The sequence below is a fragment of the Pogoniulus pusillus genome, chromosome 41, assembly GCF_015220805.1.
Source record: "Pogoniulus pusillus isolate bPogPus1 chromosome 41, bPogPus1.pri, whole genome shotgun sequence".
NCBI lineage: Eukaryota > Metazoa > Chordata > Aves > Piciformes > Lybiidae > Pogoniulus > Pogoniulus pusillus.
The window spans coordinates 6,328,078-6,345,980 of record NC_087304.1 but is presented as its reverse complement, the minus strand read 5'-3'; the positions used below and the strand labels follow the sequence as shown (position 1 = coordinate 6,345,980).

Below are 17,903 nucleotides of genomic sequence, written 5' to 3'. Positions count from 1 at the left end.
AGGTCCCTGATGCATAGGGCAGCAGCAAAGGGGCCTGGGGGGAGCAGGGACAGCCCCAAAACACTGTGGCTATTCCCATCCTCATTTGCCTCCCCATGGGGTGGGCACAGATGAGGGGTGGGAGCGAGGACCCTCCATGCATGAGGAGCTGGGTGGGAGGGAGCCATTGTGGTGCTGCCCGAGTGTGTGTCCCCCCAGCTCAGCCCCCTCTGGGCTCTCAGGGGGTAGATGAGCTCAAGCAGCTCCGGCTCCAGCTCCTGCCATTGTTGTCCCTGGGAGAGGAGCTGGGATGCGCCATTGTTCTCCCCGGGAGCTGCTGAGCCTCGGGCCCTCGGAGCCGCCCCAGCGGGGGCCACGGCCCCAGCTTGCTGCCACCGTTCCAGTTTGTGCCCTGGGAAAGGGCTGCGGTGGGGACAAGGCATTACCCTAGAGCCACCTCCTCAGGGAGCAGAGCCCAGCCACCAGCCCCGGGCTCCTCTGTGGAGTGGGGGGGCAAGGGGATGCCACAGCCACGGGACAGATGCTATGGTGCTGGCTGGGAGCAGAGTCCCCTGGGATCCATTGGCACAGTGAGAGGTTTCCCAAGGGCAGGACATCTCCCCACACCCTCACAATCCATCTCCTGGTCACAGGAGTCGTTGTGGAGCCTCCCCACAACGACTCCATCACCTTCCTCAGAGGAAGCTCATCTCATAGAATCCCAGAGTGGGTTGGGTTGGAAAGGCATCTTAAAAGCTCCTCCAATTCCCACCCTCCCAGGCTGCTCAAAGGCCTCATCCAAACTGGCCTTGAGCACCTCCAGGGAGGTTGTGGAGCACAGAATCACCCAATGTGATCGAAGATCACATTGGGTGATTCTGTGCTCCACAACCTCCCTGGGCAACCAGTGCCAGTGTCTCCCTGGGCAACCTGTTCCAGTGCCTCCCCCACCCTCCCTAGAGACCATCTTCCTCCAGCCATCCTCTGGCCCCCAGGAGCTGATGCTTTAGGATGCTCAGAATTCCTCCCTACGGTGGAAGGTACCCGAAAGCCTCCAGGGAGCCAAGCTGGGAAGATCCCAAGATTCCCAACAGCCTCTTAGAGGTTTTTCTTTTGGGGGTGTGTGTTTAGTTTATTGTGCTGCCCTGGGAATAAAGAAAGAAAAAAAAACAAACAAACCCAACCAACCTCTAAACCCAACCCCCAGACTCGTTCAAGACTGCACTCAAAGACTGGGACATAAATCGCCGTGCGGCAGCAGAGAGGCTCCTGCCGTCTCCAGAGGGAACCTTCACCAAACCCCGCAGCGGCTGAGCAGCTCCGACGAGCAAATACCCACAACGCAAATCCCCTCCCCACCCCCACCCTCCTCCTCCTCCTCCCCGCGGGCCACACGCAGCTCTCCCGCAATCCTCTTAACCACACCACCGCCCTCCCGTGTGTCCCGTCCCGTGTTCCCCCCCCCCACCCCCCGCGGGGCCCTGCGGATTAGCCCCCGCGGTGGCTCACATGTGCCAGGCTGGCAGCACCGGGGAGGAGGAGAGGGGCTTTAACCTCGAGGTCCCACCGGGACGCTTCCCACGGAGCCTGGCAGCTGGGCATGTCCCAGCGGGAGGGTGGATGGATGTTAAGTTGCAGGGCAAGAGGTGGTATGGATGGAAGATGCAGCACAGGAGGTTTCATCTCGGCACAAGGGGGAACTTCTCTGCTGTAAGGGTCCTAGGAGCACTGGAACACAGCTTAAGTGCTGTGCCCAGTTCTGGGCTCCTGAATTCAAGAGAGATGTTGAGGTGCTGGAAGGTGCCCAGAGAAGGGCAGCAAGGCTGGGGAGGGGCCTGGAGCCCTGTGAGGAGAGGCTGAGGGAGCTGGGGGGGTGCAGCCTGCAGCAGAGGAGGCTCAGGGCAGAGCTCATTGCTGCCTGCAGCTGCCTGCAGGGAGGCTGTGGCCAGGTGGGGTTGGGCTCTGCTGCCAGGCAGCCAGGGCCAGAAGGAGGGGACCCAGGCTCAAGCTGTGCCAGGGCAGGGTCAGGCTGGGTACTAGGAGGGAGTTGTTGGCAGAGAGAGTGATTGGCACTGGAATGGGCTGCCCAGGGAGGTGGTGCAGTGCCCATGGCTGGGAGGTGTTGAAGCCAAGCCTGGCTGGGCACTGAGTGCCATGGGCTGGTTGGTTGGATAGGGCTGGAGGAGCTTGGAGCTCTTTTCCATCCTGGTTGGTTCTAGGATTCTGTGTGCTGAAGAGCAGAGTGGGTGAGGAAAGCTCTGCAGAGCTGCTGCAGGCTCAGCCCTGCTTGGACATCAGCCCTGGTGGGCAGTGTGGAGACAATTCAGCCTGGGGGAGACAAGAGAAGGCTCTGGGGGGGCTCTGAGAGGGATCTAATAAATGTCACTGCTGTCTGGGACAGGAGCAGCAGCAGTGGATGGAAGCTGCAGCACAGGAGGTTCCAGCTCAGCACAAGGGCAACTTCTTGCCTGGAAGGGTCCCAGAGCATGGCACAGGCTGCCCAGAGAGGTTGTGGAGTCTCCTTGTGTGGAGCCTTTGCAGGCCTGTCTGGATGTGTTCTGTGTGCCCTGAGCTGGATTGGATGGTGCTGCTCTGGCAGGGGGGTTGGTCTCGAGGAGGTCTTTGGGTCCCTCCCAACCCCTGACACCCTCTGGTCTGTGCTCCTGAGGACGTGGGGCAGGGGCTTGTGGTGCTGGCTGCTCTGGTACCCTTGGTACTGCCTCATCTCGCTTCACCTGGGAGCCTCGACTGCTAGAGGGGCTGGTTCTTGGCGGTGCTGTCCCTGGAAGGAAGGGAATTCCCAGCCCTCCTCCTCGGGGGAAATCCCCCAGCAGCCCCGGGCAGGCAGCAGCTTTCCTCTCTGCTCTGCTTTGTTGTTTGGGTTTTTGTTGGGGTTGGTTTTGTTGGTTTTTTCCCCTCTCGGACGGAGTTCTTGGCCTCAGCTCTGGCAAACAGAGACTTTATCACAAGTCTCAGCGTTCCCCTCGAAGCAGAGAGGTCAAGGGACTAGGGCAGAGCCGACTGGGGCCGCGATGGCGAGAGGAGCGGGAACAGAGGGTGGGAGCGGGGGTGGGGGTGGGAGTGGTTCTCACTCTGCTGCCTGCAGCCCAGGGGGGCTCCTTCTGCTCCCTTACCCTCCTCCAGGCCCCCCGCGCTGGGAAGGGAGTGATCCCGTTCCCACGAAGAGCAGAGAGGGGCTGATGCCGGTGGATTTGGCTCCACGGTGCCCAGCCAGGGCCCCGCCGCGGAGCAGCGAGTGGGAGCATTCCCACGGGCACGGGGCCAGCGGCTGGGCTCGCACCGGGCACACCCCGGCAGGAGGGCGCAGCCGAACCGCTTCACCTCCGCCCGCCCTGGCACCACCGCGGCGGGGGGAGGTGCGGGGCTGTGGGCTGGGGGTGGGGGTGTCCCAAGTCCCCTTCCCCGAAGCCTGGACCCCACGGGGCCGAGCGGCTCAGCCTTAGTCACGGTGGCGAGCGGTGAGTCAGGGCGCCTCGGCGGCACGCTCAGGTGAGCCATGGCTCACTGCCGTCAGCAAGGAGCTGCTGATTCCCACCCTGCTGGCACAGAGCCGGGCACGACCCTCGCCACCAGAGCCCCCCTGTCCTGCTGGGCTCGGGGCTGCGCCGCGGTAGGTGTCCCTGGGCAGGCTGGCAGTGCCCGTGCCGGTGCCACGGGCGGGCTGTAAACAGCCAGGCGTGTCCTTGGAAACGCACAGACGGCTCCGGCTGTCAGCCAGCTCGTGGGGACGTGTCCTGGTGGCCCCTGGCACCGTGTCCCGCTGTCGCAGCCCGGGGCCACCCAGCGCAGCCAGAGCTGCTGGCTCAGCCTGGCCTCGCCTCTGCCCTGCCTTGGCTCTGGGGCACTCCGCATCGCCCCCGGGGGCTCTGCCCATGGCCCTGGCCTCAGGCCTGGCTGAGCCAAGTGAGCCCTGGAGATGAAGTCACCCCTGGGGTGACTCAGACATCCACTCAGGCACAGGGGAGCCAATGCACCCCATGGGCAGGAGGGACCCCAGCCCAGAGTTCAGATGAGGCAGATCCCAGCTGTGACACGTGGGGCTGGGGGAGTCACTGCAGAGGCCCCCACCCACAGCCTGCCCCCGGTCTGGGCAGGATGGTGAATCCCCCTGGGTACAGCAGGTGTGGGGCCCTGCTTGGCTGTGCCAGGCAGTGGCCTCGGCCAGGCCAGGGCTATTCTCAGCTCCTGAGCTCACCACGGTCCCTTCAGGAGCTGCCTGTCCCCACTGACGCAGGGCAAGTGACTCCCTGCCCTTGGCTCTGCTGCCAGCCTCTCATGCTCCTGGCCTGTGGCCAGCACCCACTCAGATCTGCCTGTCCCCTGTCTCTGTCTGGGGCAGGACACAGGCAGGTTGGCACAGCTGTGCCCCAGCCAGCTGGACCCAGCCCTGCTTGGGCTCTGGCAGCCACCAAAACCCTGCTCCAGGGCCAGGGGCACCTCCTCCAAATTGCTTCCCCCCACCAAGCTCCAGCCCAAAGCTGCATTGGCACAGGCAAGGGACACTCCAGGCCCTGGCATCAACCACATCCAGCCTTGCCCTGTGCCACTGCCCTGCTGCCACTGCAGCCCTTGTTTCCTCCTGCCTGAGTCCCATCCAGGCCATGCCCCAGCCCGCACCAAGTGCTGGAGGCAGTGTGGCAATCGCAGAAACTGGGGTCAGGAGAGGCCCTGGCAGTTGCATCAGCACCGTGGGTGCACACTGCCTGCTTGTGCCCACCAGTGCAACCCTCCCTGGGGCACAGGCTGAGACTCCCCAGTGGGGCAGGACCCACCTCTGGCTTCCAGTGAGCCCTGGGAACGTGGGTGTCCAGCCCCTGCCAGGGTGAGAGAGGGCACCTGAGCCATAGACCTCACCTGGCATGGCTGGGAGGAGCCAGAGCCCTGGCAGCCTGCACCCTTCCCTCCCTTGGAAAGCCCCTTCCCAGCCTGGCCTCCAGCTGGATCCATCCCAGCCTCAGCCCAGCACCGCGAGGCTGTTTCTCAGACGCCGCAGCACTGCTTGGTCTGCCTTAAATCACCGACTGCAGGAGTCAGAGGACAGCTCAGCTCCTTCTCCCTGCTGCTGCTGCTGCTGCTGCTGTCATTAGCACCATCAGAAATGCTTAAGCAAGTTGCCAGCCCTGGGGAGGGGAAGGGCCAAGGGTTTTGGCAGCCTTCCTCGGGTCAGGTACATGCTGAACCTCACTCCTAGGGTGATCCAAACTCATAAAGCAAGGGGAAAGAGGCCACTCCCATGGCATCCCACCCCGATCCCATCCCATCCCACCCCGATCCCATCCCAATTCCACCCCAGTCTCACCCCTTAGCTCCTGCCGTGGGGGCCAGCTGCGGCAGTTTGTGGCCCAGCCTGGGTGAGAGCAGAAGCTGAGGCTGCCCCAGCCATGAGCCAGCCTGCACCACCTGCACCACCCCATGCCTCTGCTGCTGCCCTGCTTGACCCACAGCCACGGCACCCTCACCCCCCACCCCACCCCAAAGCTGCCCCCGACCTCAGCCCCTGGTGTGGGCTCAAGGGGCACCCTACTGAGGTGAGCATCACCCAGTGAGAGGGAGTGAGGCTGCCAGGGCAGGCTGAGGCAGTGGTGCCACCACCACAGACCCTGGGACCCCAAAACCTGGGCACCCCCCCCGGGGACTACTCACCCCAAAATGCACCGTGGCCACCCCAGAGCAGGTGGCATCAGTGTGTGCCTTATGGGGAGTGTAGTCTGGGTGCCCTATTCTGGGGTGCAGCATCCTCAGCACCCACCCCTCAACCCTGCCCCTGGCTGTGGAGAGCTTGGTGCCCACCTTGGGGGAGCACAGTGGGGTACAGCTGGGTGATGGGGAGGGGGGCACCCAGAGGCAGTGAGCTCACTCATGGCTGCCCAATGTGCTGCCCGCGGGGTATCTGCCCAATCTTACCTGCACGAAGGGTGGAGGCAGAGGTGGAACCTGTTGGATGAATCCTGCCGAGCCCAAAGTCCTGTGCCCAAGGCCAGAGGCAATGCTGATGTGAGGGCCACAGAGCCTGGCACGGGGGTGGCATGTCCCCCCAGGCTGCCTGAGAGGCTGACACACGGGGAGCAGCTCAGCGCGGTGGCATCCCCGCCCCGCGCCTGCCCACTGCTCCACTTGGGAGCTGCGTCAGGAATGTGGGAACCCACCCGAGCTGGGGGGCATGGTGCCAGCCCAGGGCTGCAGGCAACACTCCACCCAGCCTCCCCATCGCTGCCCTGGGGGGGTTTGACACTGCTTCCAAAGGGGCTGGGTCCAGTAGGACAGTTGGCAGCCCCGTGGCACCTTCTGCGTGGCGCTGGACAGTGCAGACACGGGCACACGTGGGCAGGCTCACTCGTGGCCCCTCTGCCAGGGCTGCCACCCACCAGCAGCCAGGGCCAGTGTGGGGAAGAGGAGTTCCACAAGCAATTTGTGCCACAGGCAATCCCAACCCAGGACAGGCTGGCGACAGAGGGTGGCACTTCCTCACCCCTGCACACACACAAGTGCAGCCCCCCTGGTGGGCACTGCCCCGGGCGTGCCTGTGCACAGTTGTGCACACAGAGGCTGGCATACACACACTGGCACACAGATGCTGACACACAGACGCTGGCACACAGATGCAGACACACAGATGCTGGCACACATGGTCCCATGCATGTTCACCCAGGTGGGTGTTGCACCCACAGCCATGCTCCTGCTGGCCAGGCTGGCCGCTGCCTGGCACCGTTGGCACACATCCCCCTGCCGTGGGCACAAGCACCCCCTCCCTTCCCGGCTGCTGTTCCGGTTTGTGGTGGTGGAGCCTCCTGCTTGGCCCTCCCTGCGCTGGCGAGGGCAGGGGACAGGGCACACATCCTGCCGCGTGGCCTCGGTGCCCGGTGCTGCTCGGGGCCAGCTGGGTGCTGGCCTCGGTGCCCGGTGCTGCTCGGGGCCAGCTGGGTGCTGGCATAGCTGCGGGTGCTGGGCCCTGGTTTAGTTTGGGAATGGCAGCAGGAAAGCCTGGCAGGGAGGAGAGCAGGACCCTGCTTGGCACCGCTGGCCCCGTGCTGCTGGGCACTTGGGCACCTCAGCATCCCTGGGCGGGGCTGGCTCTTGCCTTCCCTCCTGCTAGACCCTCCCCAGGAGCGGGGCGACCACCCCCACCCTCCCCTTGCCCAGCTTGGCTTGAGGGTCGGTGGGAGGTGTGGTGCCCGCAGCTGGGGTGAGTCAGTGCAGAGCCAGGAGCAGATGGAGGAGTCCAGCCCTGGGCAGGACCCACTGTGCCACATTCCCCAGTGCCCAGACACGCTGCGGGCTCAGCCTGGCCAGGGAAACTGAGGCACGGGCCGGGGAAGTGACTCAGCCTGCAGCGTGGCCTCTTAAGTGCCCTGCTGGGGTTAGATAATGGGCGGAAGGATCAGAGGGAGCCCAACCAGCTCTCCTCACACCTCTGTCTCCCCACAGTGCCTCAGCTCCCAGAGGAGAGCTTGGCCGTGCCAGGCTGGTGCCCTGCCCCAAAACAGGCCTGCTCACAGCGCGTGTGCCAGGCGGCTGCTGGCGTGGCAGGGCATGGGCTGGAGCACAGCCTGGCACAGCAGGTGCCAGCGAGGGGCCCGGGGGCTGTACCCGAGCCTGCCCAGACCTGCTGCCTGCAGAGCTGCTTCTCCAGCCCCTTGCCTGTGTCCTGGCATGCCCCTGCGCTGGCAGCCCCTCTGGCTGGCACTGCCCGTGGGGGCTCCAGCACCCACTGAGCAGGAACTGGAGCTCCTCGGCTGCGCCAGCCGCGGGCGTGGAAGACTTTGAGCTGCTTGCGACGGGGAGGGGATGGAAGCACCAGGCTGGGGCTCTCCTTCTGCCCTTCTTTCTCTTCCCCTCCCTTGCAGGGGGCAAACGGCAGCCAGAAGCTGGCCCTGGGCTCACGCTAAGGTTGGGTACTCCTCCGGACAAGGCTGGCAGGCACAAAGCAGCTCTGCTGCTCGGTGCTGTGCACGGCTGGGCTCAGGAGGAGCCAGGGCGCTGCCAGCAGGGCTGGGCTGGGCTTCGGGTGCTCGCTGCAGGATTAGGTTTTGAGGGAAATGCGATACGGCAGCGATAGGTTAGGCTGCAGGAGATTAGATCATCTGCGGGTTTGGGAGCAGCAGCAGCGAGAGGCTCTTGGGTAACCTCTGCCACCCTCCCCCGGTCAGCGCAGCCCCTACCGGCCCCAACCCTGCGCCACCAAAGCTGCGGCGAGGTCGCTCCTGCTGCGACAGAACTGCCGGGACTGGGGACCCCACTCGTGCTCGGCGTGGGGGGGAGGCTCGGCCGAAGCAGAGCCAAACTGCAGTGAATCGAACTGGCTCCGGCCCCCCATGCCCCTCTCTGGCAGCCTGCGAAGCCAAAAGCGTTGGTTGGGGGTTTCCAGGAGCTGAGGAAGGAAAGCGCTGCCCGTTGAGCCCCCCCCCCAGCTCCTTCCCTTTTCCCTCCAGCCCTCTGCTGAGTCCGAGGTGAATTCGGAGAGCTCCTGGCCAGGGTCCTCGCCGTGCCCGGCACAGTCCAGCTCCACTTAGCCACGTCCCGGCCGTGGGCCCTTCGGGCCTCATGCTGCTCCTCCCGCAGCAGGTAACTGCAGCCTCTAGAGCACCCCCCCAGGGCATGGAGCTGTTCCCGGACACTCCTCGGATGCATCCCAGGACCCCTGCGTGCCCATGTCCCATGCCAGCTGCAGCAGAGCTGGTCCTGGCTCTCCGAACCGGGCTGGGGGGGTGTAAAGCAGCCCTGGGGGACTGGCCGAGCAGAGCTGGAGCCGTCGGGGGGCGTGTGGGGTGCACGATCCCCTCCCCTGCTGGTGGTGCTGTGGAGGTGCCCCTGCCCGCCCCGCACGCTGGCTTTTCCCATGCCCTGCCAGGCGCCCGCGGGAGCTGCCCGCGGGGTTGTTTTGCAGCCTCCCTGCAGCAGGACTCTGCACGCGTGGGGGTGCCCCAGCTGGGCTGCGAGGTGCGGGGGCTGCAGCCCAGCCGGGGTCGGGGGCCGGAGCCCATCTGCTGGGACAGGATGCGGAGCCGGACGGGGGACACAAAGTGGGGAAGCAAGCGAGGGGCGAGCAGGGACAGGGACATCCCACATTCCGGCAGATCCCCGCCGAGCAGGGGGCAGATCCCAGCCCCTCCGGCCCCCAGGTGTGCTCAAGGAGAGGGCACCGCAGGGACAGAGACAGCTCCGGCTCCTCCTGGCCCCTCCACGCCTCCCCCCACCGTGCTGGGCACTCCCTAACGCCCTGCACCTGCCTGGCCGGGGCTGGGGGTGCCCTGCCTGCAGCGGCCTGTCCGCGGGCAGCCGGGACGCCAAGGAGCTGGTTGTGCTGGGTGCCGGGGTGGGAGCATGGGTCTGCTCAGCCCACACAGGTGTGGCCAAGCCGGCTGCAGGCAGGGAAGCTCCGCACCCGGCTGCCTCGTCTTGCTGGGTGGCAGCAGCCTCACCCCCGGGGCGGGCGGGGCAGGGCACACACCCCATCATTAGGCTCCAGGAGCAGCTGCCGGCGCTGCCCGGGCAGGGAGGGGGTGGCAGGGCCGGGCAGAGCCGGTCAGCGCGGCCAGGTGGAGATGGGGATGGCAAGAAGCCATCGGCCTGCTCTCTACGTGGCTCTCACCCCTCCCTTCGTGGGCCACCCGAGCCAGCCCTGTGGTGTCCCCCGGCAGCAGATGGGGTCAGCATGAGCAGCTGCTCGGGACGTGCCCTGGGGGGCCTGCAGCTCACAATGACCCCCATTGAGGTCCTGTGGGGCGATGGAGGGGTCGACACCCAAGGCTGGTGGTGGCAGAAGTGACTCCAGTGGCGCTCCTCAATCCCTCCTATTGACACTGCTTTGGCACATGGAAGGCCCTGGAGGCAGTGAGGGGCAAGGGCACTGCCATCTCCTCCTGCCCGCCACATGCTGGGGGCCTCCCAAAGGGGCAGCTGGTCCTGGCCCCCTCCCTCCTCAGCTTCCCCTCCCCACCCCGGGCCCCCAGCCCGGCGCAGCCCCGCCAGGAAGAGCTCCACTCCGGGGCCAGCTGCAGCAGCTTCCTCCCGGGCTGCTCCGCCAGCAACTGAGGAACTCGTGGGGGGTTTGGAGCCCAAACCCGAGCTGTGAACGGAGCCTGGGACCTGCTTGGGGTCTCCACTGGGTGCTGGGATGCTCTGTTCCAGTCGGGAACTCCTTGGGAACCTCCCAGCTTTACCAAGGGCGAGTCCCGGCACATCAAAGGGCAGGCGGGGGCACGGGAAGCAGGGGCAGGAGCCTTTGGTCCCTGCCAGCGCCCAGCTCTGCCACCCAGCAGCGCTCCCACTGCCCTGCACCGGGGTCCTGTGGTTGGCACAGCTGGGTCCAGGGCTGTGCACTCCCCGCCCCCCCGCAGCGTGGCACTCAGCCCATCGCAGTGGCAACCGCCACCAGCTCCGGGTGTATTTTTCTGCACCGGGGCTGCCGTGGGAACCTGGACCGGTGCCACCTCATTCCGCTCGGGCTCTCTGGGCTGCCTTTGTAGCCGGCATCGAGCCCAGCTGGCAGCAGCTTCCGCCCCGGCCTCCCCTGCCCCGCACGGGTCATGGCCCCGGCTGGGGGGGTAGGGGGGGGGGCTGGGGAGGAAGGAGGCTTCATTCAGACCCCCAGCACAGGGCACTGTGCCCCCTCCCCACACCCTATGGCTTTGGTCTGCCTCCAGCTGCCCCAAGCGAGGGTTGAGCCCACAGCCCCCCAAATCCCTGCCAAGGGCACCTGGGACCACAGGGCAATGTGCCATGCCCCACTCGACCCCCAGCAGCCCCCCGGGGGGTGGGGAACCCCAAAATGGCAATCCCTGAGCAGCACATTGCAGCAGAGGGTTCGTGGGGTTCCCCTGCTCCCAACGCTGCTCCCCGCAGCCTGCCAGTGGCTGTGCCTCAGTTTCCCCCGCAGAGAGAAGGTGCCCGGGGCCAAGCTTTGCCGCTCTCGCCAGCGCAGCGCCCCGGGCTGTTGGCGCAGGAGCTGCATGACAAGCACCATCCTGCTGCTGCAGCACCTGCCCTCTGCAGCAGCTGCTCCTGCACCCCGACTGTCGAGGGCGGGGGAGCTGGGAGGGGACACACACACGCACAGAGCTCCCCACGGCTCCACTGCCCATCTGCCGGCAAATCCCCCCCCCCAAAAACCAGCCCAGCACCCAGAACCCGCGGCTGGCCAGGTCCTGCCCCTGTCCCAGGTCCCCTCGCTTCTGCCCCGCAGGGATTTTTCCCTGAGCTCTGCCATGCTTCTTCCACCACGGGGCCCACGTGCGTGGGAGGTCAGCGGAGAAGGAGCATTTTCCAGCTCTGGAAGCCCAGAGGGAAAAGGTTAGAGGACGGAACGACGAACGCGGGCGGGTTAATGATTACAGCCCTGCCCCCCCCCTCCCGCAGAAGGAAGTTGCGAGGACACAGCCTCCGAGCCACCCGAGGGCAACGTGGCCCAAGGACACGGCCAGGCTCCTGCTGCCAGCCCCTGCCGACCTTCCACGCTGGCACTGGGCCAGCAGCCCACGGCCGCAGGGGACAGGGAGGGGTCGCGGCCAGAGCCGGGGCTGCACCCGGGTGCCACAAAGCCTTGGCAGGAACCTGCTGGGCCCTGGGGCTCCCTATGCTCCTGGGGGGGGGGCTGTGAGTGGAGCTGTCCTTTATCTCCCACGGCAGGACGAGGGGCGGGAGGCAGCCCTGGTGTCGCAAGGTGGGCATTGAGGGCATGAGGCGATGGCACCGCGGGGCTGGGCTGGCAAAGGGATGGCTGTGCCCGGTGAGTCAGAGCTGCCGGGAGCTGGGGAGGCCTGGGGCTGTGGTGGGAATTCGGGGTTTGGGGTTTTTTTTTCCTGCGGAGAGAGATGAGAGCTTGAACCTTTCCCCTGCATTCAAGCTGGGTGGGACAGTGGAAAGGCCAAAGTGGCCAAGTGCGGGGAGGGGACGGCAGCGGCAGCAGCAGCAGCGGCAGAATTGGCCCAGCAGAGCCTGGTCCCTCTCGGAAATCATCCCCCGGAGAAGCGCCGCCGGCGGCAGCCAGGGTATGCTTCACTTTCCGAGCACTCCGCGGCCCAGCTCCCCGCCCTGCATCTGGCAGCAGGAGATGCAAGTCATGGGCGAAAGCCCTCGGTGGAAAGGAAGGGGGAGGGCGGCAGCGGCCCCGGCCCCGCTCACGCCGTTTTCCAGGCAGCCCTTCCCTCCTGGCCTCAGCACTTCCCTCGCACGCCCACCCCGCCCGAGAGCCGCAGGCAAACACCCAGGGCCCCCGGGACAACTGCGCTGATGCTCCCAGCCCTGCGTCCTCCCTGCTGAGCGGGGGCCCAGGCACTGCCCCAGCCCCCACCGCCGCGGAAGGACCTCTCTGCCCTGGCCTGCAGCCAAGGGCAAGTGCCAGAGCTCCAGCGGCAGCCAGCTGGGATGGCCCCGAGGTCCGCGGAGCCAAGCCGGTGTGGGGAGGGAGAGAGGAGAGGGGCGAGGAAGAGAGAGAAGGAGAGGGAGGATTCATCTACTGAGTCACACCAGGGTAGTCCACACCAGGGCCTGACCCCAACCACCCTGTCCATTTCCATCCCTGCAGCCCTGAAGCAAGCTGGGGGCAGGGAAGGGGTTCGCCTCCGCAGCTCGGCCGCACCGCACATCTCCTGCACCAAAGAGAGGCAGGGAGATGGTTTTGGTGGCATCCGGCGGGATGCGGCTGATGGAGGCTCCAGCGTGGGCAGAGGGAGCGAGAGCTGAGCGCGGGCAGCCGGAGGAGGAGACCGCCCACGCTGACAGCCCCAGACAGGGAGCGGCGATGGGAGAGGACAGAGGTAGGGCCTGAGAGCCGAGGCCACGAGAGGGACACCCTGAGAATTGGACCCGCACCCCAAACCGCGGGCAGGGTACCCGAGAGGGGCTGCAGCGCCAGGGCGCAGATCCTGCCCTGCCCCGCTCCGGTCCCGCCTGGCAGTGCCAGCAGCTTGGCAGAGTGGGGTTTAGGGAACTCCCTTTCCCCACACCCACGCGGGACCTTGCCCGCTGGCAGAAGAGCAGCCTCTGCAACACCGCGGGGGCACTGCCACCCTTAAGCCCCGCGGGCAGGCGGGACACGCGTGTGTCCTCACTGCTGCCCCCCCCCATACAAAAGACTACAATTCCCAGCAGGCGTCACAGGGAGGAGAACCCAGCCAAGGGCACAATGCGAGGGGTGGGCACGGCCAGATTCTTGCCACCTCCTCCTCCTGCCTTCATCATCCTCTCTCCCTCCCCCTCCTTCCTCACAGCCAGCGGGAGGCAGTGGGAAGAGCTGCTGCGAGGACGCTGACGGAGACACTCTTTTCCCCTCCTAAAAATAGCAGCTGGCCGCTTCCCAGCTTCCCGGCCTCGCCAACGCTCTTCCATCAGATGAAATAAAGCACAGCGAAAAAAAAAAAACCCCAACCAACCCCCCCCAAAAAACCCAACAAACCAACCCCCCCCCTCCCCTTCTGAGCCAGGCACCTTCCGTCGAGCGGCGGGCGCTGCGGCGGTGCCGGGAATAGAAAGCGGGGACAGGGGCGAGCGGCAGCCGGCGGAAGAGGCAGCGGAGTTTGTCCTTCCCCAGCTATTCCCAAGACGTTTTAATTAGCGCTCGCTCTGCCTTTGAGGCTTTGCTCCTGCGAGGCACAAGGAATGACCTTTAAAGCGAAGGGAAAGAAAACAAGAGAGAGGGAAGGGAGGCAAAAGGCAGTGGAGCAGCCTCAGAGGCTGGAAGTCGGCTGAGCTTCAAATAGGCTCCACGTCAGCACGCTGAGGCTTTTAATAAGCTCCAGAGTGAGAAATCTAACACCACAGGCACTATTTTGTGGAGGGAGGAAGGGAGAACAGAAGTGAGCGAGAGGAGGGGGAGGAGGTGGTGGTGTGAGAGGAGGCAGCCAAGATTACATCCTGGGTGACAGCCCAAAATAGCCCTGCCCCGCTCAGGAGAGCTCAGGGAGCCCAAGCTGTGGCCCCGGGGAGGCAGGCAGGAGGTTGGACCTGCTGCCCCACCTTTGCTGCAGCAGCTGCCCACACACGGGAGGCAACGCGCGGTGCCAGGCTGGCAGAGCACAAAGGGAGGGGAGCCAGGTGGAGGGGCTGCAGCCCCACAGGCCGCGGGACAGCGGCTGCCTCGGCTGGTGACCCGGGCTGGGGGAGCTGGCTCGGAGAGAGCCTGAAATCCCTCCAGGGAGGGCAGGGAGGACGGCAGCGAGCGAGGAGCCTGGCAGCAATGGTGCCGCTGGCAAGACACGTCCTTGGGTGTCTGGCACAGGCAGAACCTGCCCCTCGCTCCAACCTGCTCCTTCCCAGCAGCGCTGCTCCTTCTGGAGGCGTGCGGGGCCCGGCGAGCTCCCCGCAGACAAACCAGCATCTCCCAGTCCCTCCCCCAGCTGCCAGGAGCCCAGGCAGCCTCCTTGGCCAGCTCACAACCGCCCCAGGCAAGCAGCAGCTTCAGCAAGCATCAGCAGCCATCCCCAGCACCCGGGATGCAGGAAGGCCTCCCCACCGCCCATCCGACTCCCTCTCCACACACCAAGCCCGTCCAAGGCAAAGCAGCAAAGCTCCCTGGCTCCGTGAGAGCAGCAGCAGGGAACGGGTCCAAGCCCTGCAGCTGCTGTCCAGCTGCAAGAAGGACCAGCTGGGGTCCCCGTAGGGGTTGGAAGGGACCCCTGGAGATCATGGAGTCCAACAGCCCGCCAAAGCAGCATCAGCCAGGGCAGGGACACAGGAATGTACCCAGGTGGGGCTTGAAAGCCTCCAGGAAGGCTCCACTCCTCTCTGCAGCCTGCTGCAGGCTTCCAGCACCCCACACCAAACAACCTTCACACTGAGGTGAACTTCTGTGTTTGAGTTTGTGAGAACTGGAGGAGTTTCTGGGAAGAATGAGCCCCAGCCGAGGTGAATCCTGCAGCAGCAGGGCCAGGATGGGCAGGGGGAGGCAGGGCAGCACCCCTGGCACAGAGCTGTGCTGCCCTCTGGGTGCCTCCTCCTGCGCTGCCCTAATCCTGCCGGCCCCTGGATTAGTGGAGGTGGCTGACAGCACAGGCAGGGGGTTAGACAAATCTGCTTGAGCAACCTCCTGCAGGCCAACCTCCAGGACAGCACAGCCCCCCCCCGGCGGACTGCCCCCACAGCAAGAGCCCTGCGCAGGGCAGGAGCCGCCCAGGGCGGGCAGCGGTGGCACAGCGCCAGGCGCGGTTGGTGCCCGGGAAGGAGGCGAGGGAGCTGCCGGGCAGGATTTCATCCCTTTTAATTGATCACAGCTGCTCTCCGCCTCCGTTTGTCCTCTCCATCTGCAGCACGGGAAGCAGGACACGCAGGACACCCCAGGCCTTCCCTGCACCAGCGGTGGGACTCCTGCAAGGCAAGAGGTGGAGTTGGCAGGGCTGAAGGAGGGCTGGGCCAGGGCAGAGCGGCGCAGCCTGCACCCAGGGCTTGGCTCCTGCTTGGGCTGTTCAACCACCACGAGTAAACAAGAGCCTGCAGCCCTCCTGGACCTGACCTCAGTGGCCAAAGAGCAGGAGGCAGAGATTAGTGGGGGAGCTGCTGCCCTGCCCCTGCAGGGGAGGCTGTGGTGACTCACCTGCCAGGCACAGCACACAGAGTGTCCCAGCTGAGGCATGAGGCAGTGCTAGCAGGGGAGAGAGGGAAGGGGCCACGAGGGTAAGCAGCTTGGCTTTGCCCACCCTGAGCCAGCAGCTGTCTGTGTGCAGAGGCCACACACTGCTCTCTCCTGGGGCCCCCAGCATGCTTGTGGCTTTCCCTGGCAGCAGCAGAGCCCCAGCAGTGACAGCAGGCTCCCAGCCCGGGTCACAGCAGCACAGCCAGGCCACCCCAAGACCCTCCACAAGCCCTTTAGAAAGTGGAGGACCCCAGAAAGGGAACAGCTTCTGTGTCACTGCTCCCTGAAACCCCAACACAAACCCTTGCTCCTCCTCCACCTGCCTGCAGGCTGCCAGGGGAGGTGTCTGGCAGGGGCAGGTCAGCTCGGTGGGGACAGAGGAGGTGGCAGGACAGAGGTGGCACTCACCTGGATCACTCCAGGGCTTTCACAAGGGCTTCATTAGCTTCTACTTTAATCTGAGCCTCTGCTTTGGCTGCCTCATCAGACGCTGCAGCCATCTCTGAAACAGCCTTCTCCAGGTTCGACTTCGCAGTCTGAAGAGGAGAGCAGAGGGAATGTGGCACTGAGAGCCCCCCGGGGGCAGCTGACCTGTCCTACAGCCCCTCCCGACTCTCCCCCTCCCTCCTCGTCCCTCCCTTCTCGTCCCTCCCTTCCCTCCTCCAGGCAGGGCCCCCACAGAGCTCCTGAGCTCTCATCACCGGCCCTGCCGGGCAAATGCTGACCTGAGGACTAAGAGGGGTGCAGAGGGGCAAGAGCAGCACCTGGCTGTGGGCAGGGAAGTGCCTGCAGTGACTGCACAGGCCTGTGGGGAGGTCACCGAGGAGCAGCCCTGGGGAAAGCTCAGCCTCAACCACAGAACCCTTCTGGTTGGAGAAGGCCTCTTAAGACCACCAAGTCCAACCAGCAACCCAGCACCACCAGCACCATTAAACCACATCCCCAAGTGCCACAAGGAAGGTGACCCCAAACCACCTCCCTGAGCAGCACAGTCAAGGCCTGGGCACAATTCCTACAGCCAGGGAAGGATCTGGGAACAGAGCAGGGCCAGGAGGATGCTGAGAGGCTGCAGCAGCTCTGCTGTGAGCACAGACTGAAAGAGTTGGGGCTGTGCAGGCTGCAGCAGAGGAGGCTCCCAGGTGACCTTCTTGTGGCCTGCCAGGGTCTGAAGTGGGCTACAAAAAAGCTGGGGAGGGACTTTTGAGGCTGTGAGGGAGTGGCAGGAGTGAGGGGGATGGAGCAAAGCTGAGTGGGGAGAGTGAGGCTGGAGGTGAGGAAGTTGTTGAGCAGGAGAGTGGTGAGAGCCTGGCAGGGTTGCCCAGGGAGGTGGTTGAGGCCCCATGGCTGGAGGTGTTTGAGGCCAGGCTGGCTGAGGCTGTGTGCAGCCTGCTCTAGGGTAGGGTGTCCCTGGGCATGGCAGGGGTTGGCACTGCCTGCTCCTTGTGGTCCCCTTCCAACCCTGCCTGGTTCCACGATGCCCTGGCACAGGGAGGAGCAGGATACTCACAGCCAGATCCAACATGTCCATGGTCACTGCCTCCTCTGCCAGCACCTGCACGGTGGAGTCGGCGTTGACGGTGACGGAGCCACTGCTCACTGCGAAGGCAGGAGGGCAGGCCCGGGTCAGGCAGGGCTGCAGAGGTGCTTCAGCTCAGGACAGCACTGGAGAGCTCAACCCCCACGACCTCCACCATCCCTTGGCCAAAACAAAACCTCACAGTGCCCAGCAGGGACTCAGTTCCTACGAACAGGTGGCTCAAAGTCTCATCCAGACTGGTGCTGACAGCTCAGGGAGGTTGTGGAGCAGAAGCACAGAATGGGATCTTTGATCCCATTCTGTGCTTCTGTGCTCCAACCTCCCTGGGCAAACCTGTGCCAGGAGTTCACCCACCCTCACTTCTTCCTAACATCCAGTTTCACTCTTCCTCTCCCCCTGGCATCACAAGACCCTCCTGTAGGTCCCCTTCAGATATCCTCCAGCCCAACCCTTGGGGAAGCAGAGATCCCAGCAAAGGTCAGAGTTGGAGGATCCCAGGATTGGTGCTCTCAGCATAAAGGGTCCCAAATCTAAGCTGGGAGTCCAAAAGGTCCCAAAATGCCAGGCCAGGAGCTCAGAGGGTCCCCAAATGCCAGGCTGGGAGCCCAAGAGGTCCCCAAATGCCAGGCTGGGAGGTGTAAAGTGTCCCTGAAAGCCAGGCTGGGAGGTGTAAAGTGTCCCTTGAATGCCAGGCCAGGAGCCCTAAATGGTCTCATGCCAGGGCTGGGAGCCCAAGGGTCCCCAATGCAAGCCTGAGAGCCCGTTAAGTTCCCTGAATGCCAAGCTGGGAGCCCTAAAAGT

The 17,903-nt window shown here is 65.0% G+C and overlaps 1 protein-coding gene across 1 annotated transcript in view; it reads right to left on the bottom strand.

Moving 5' to 3' along the window:
* Positions 1–15,245: 15,245 nt before the first annotated feature.
* ATP5F1D (ATP synthase F1 subunit delta) overlaps positions 15,246–17,903 on the bottom strand; it is a 3,703-nt gene continuing 1,045 nt past the window's right edge. Inside the window, exons 2-4 of the mRNA XM_064174876.1 lie at positions 17,073–17,215; positions 15,974–16,101; positions 15,246–15,300 (exon numbers count right to left, since the gene is read on the bottom strand). Coding sequence (XP_064030946.1) covers positions 15,979–16,101; positions 17,073–17,215 — 266 coding nt within the window. The 3' untranslated portion in view covers positions 15,246–15,300; positions 15,974–15,978. The remainder of the gene's footprint in view (positions 15,301–15,973; positions 16,102–17,072; positions 17,216–17,903) is intronic.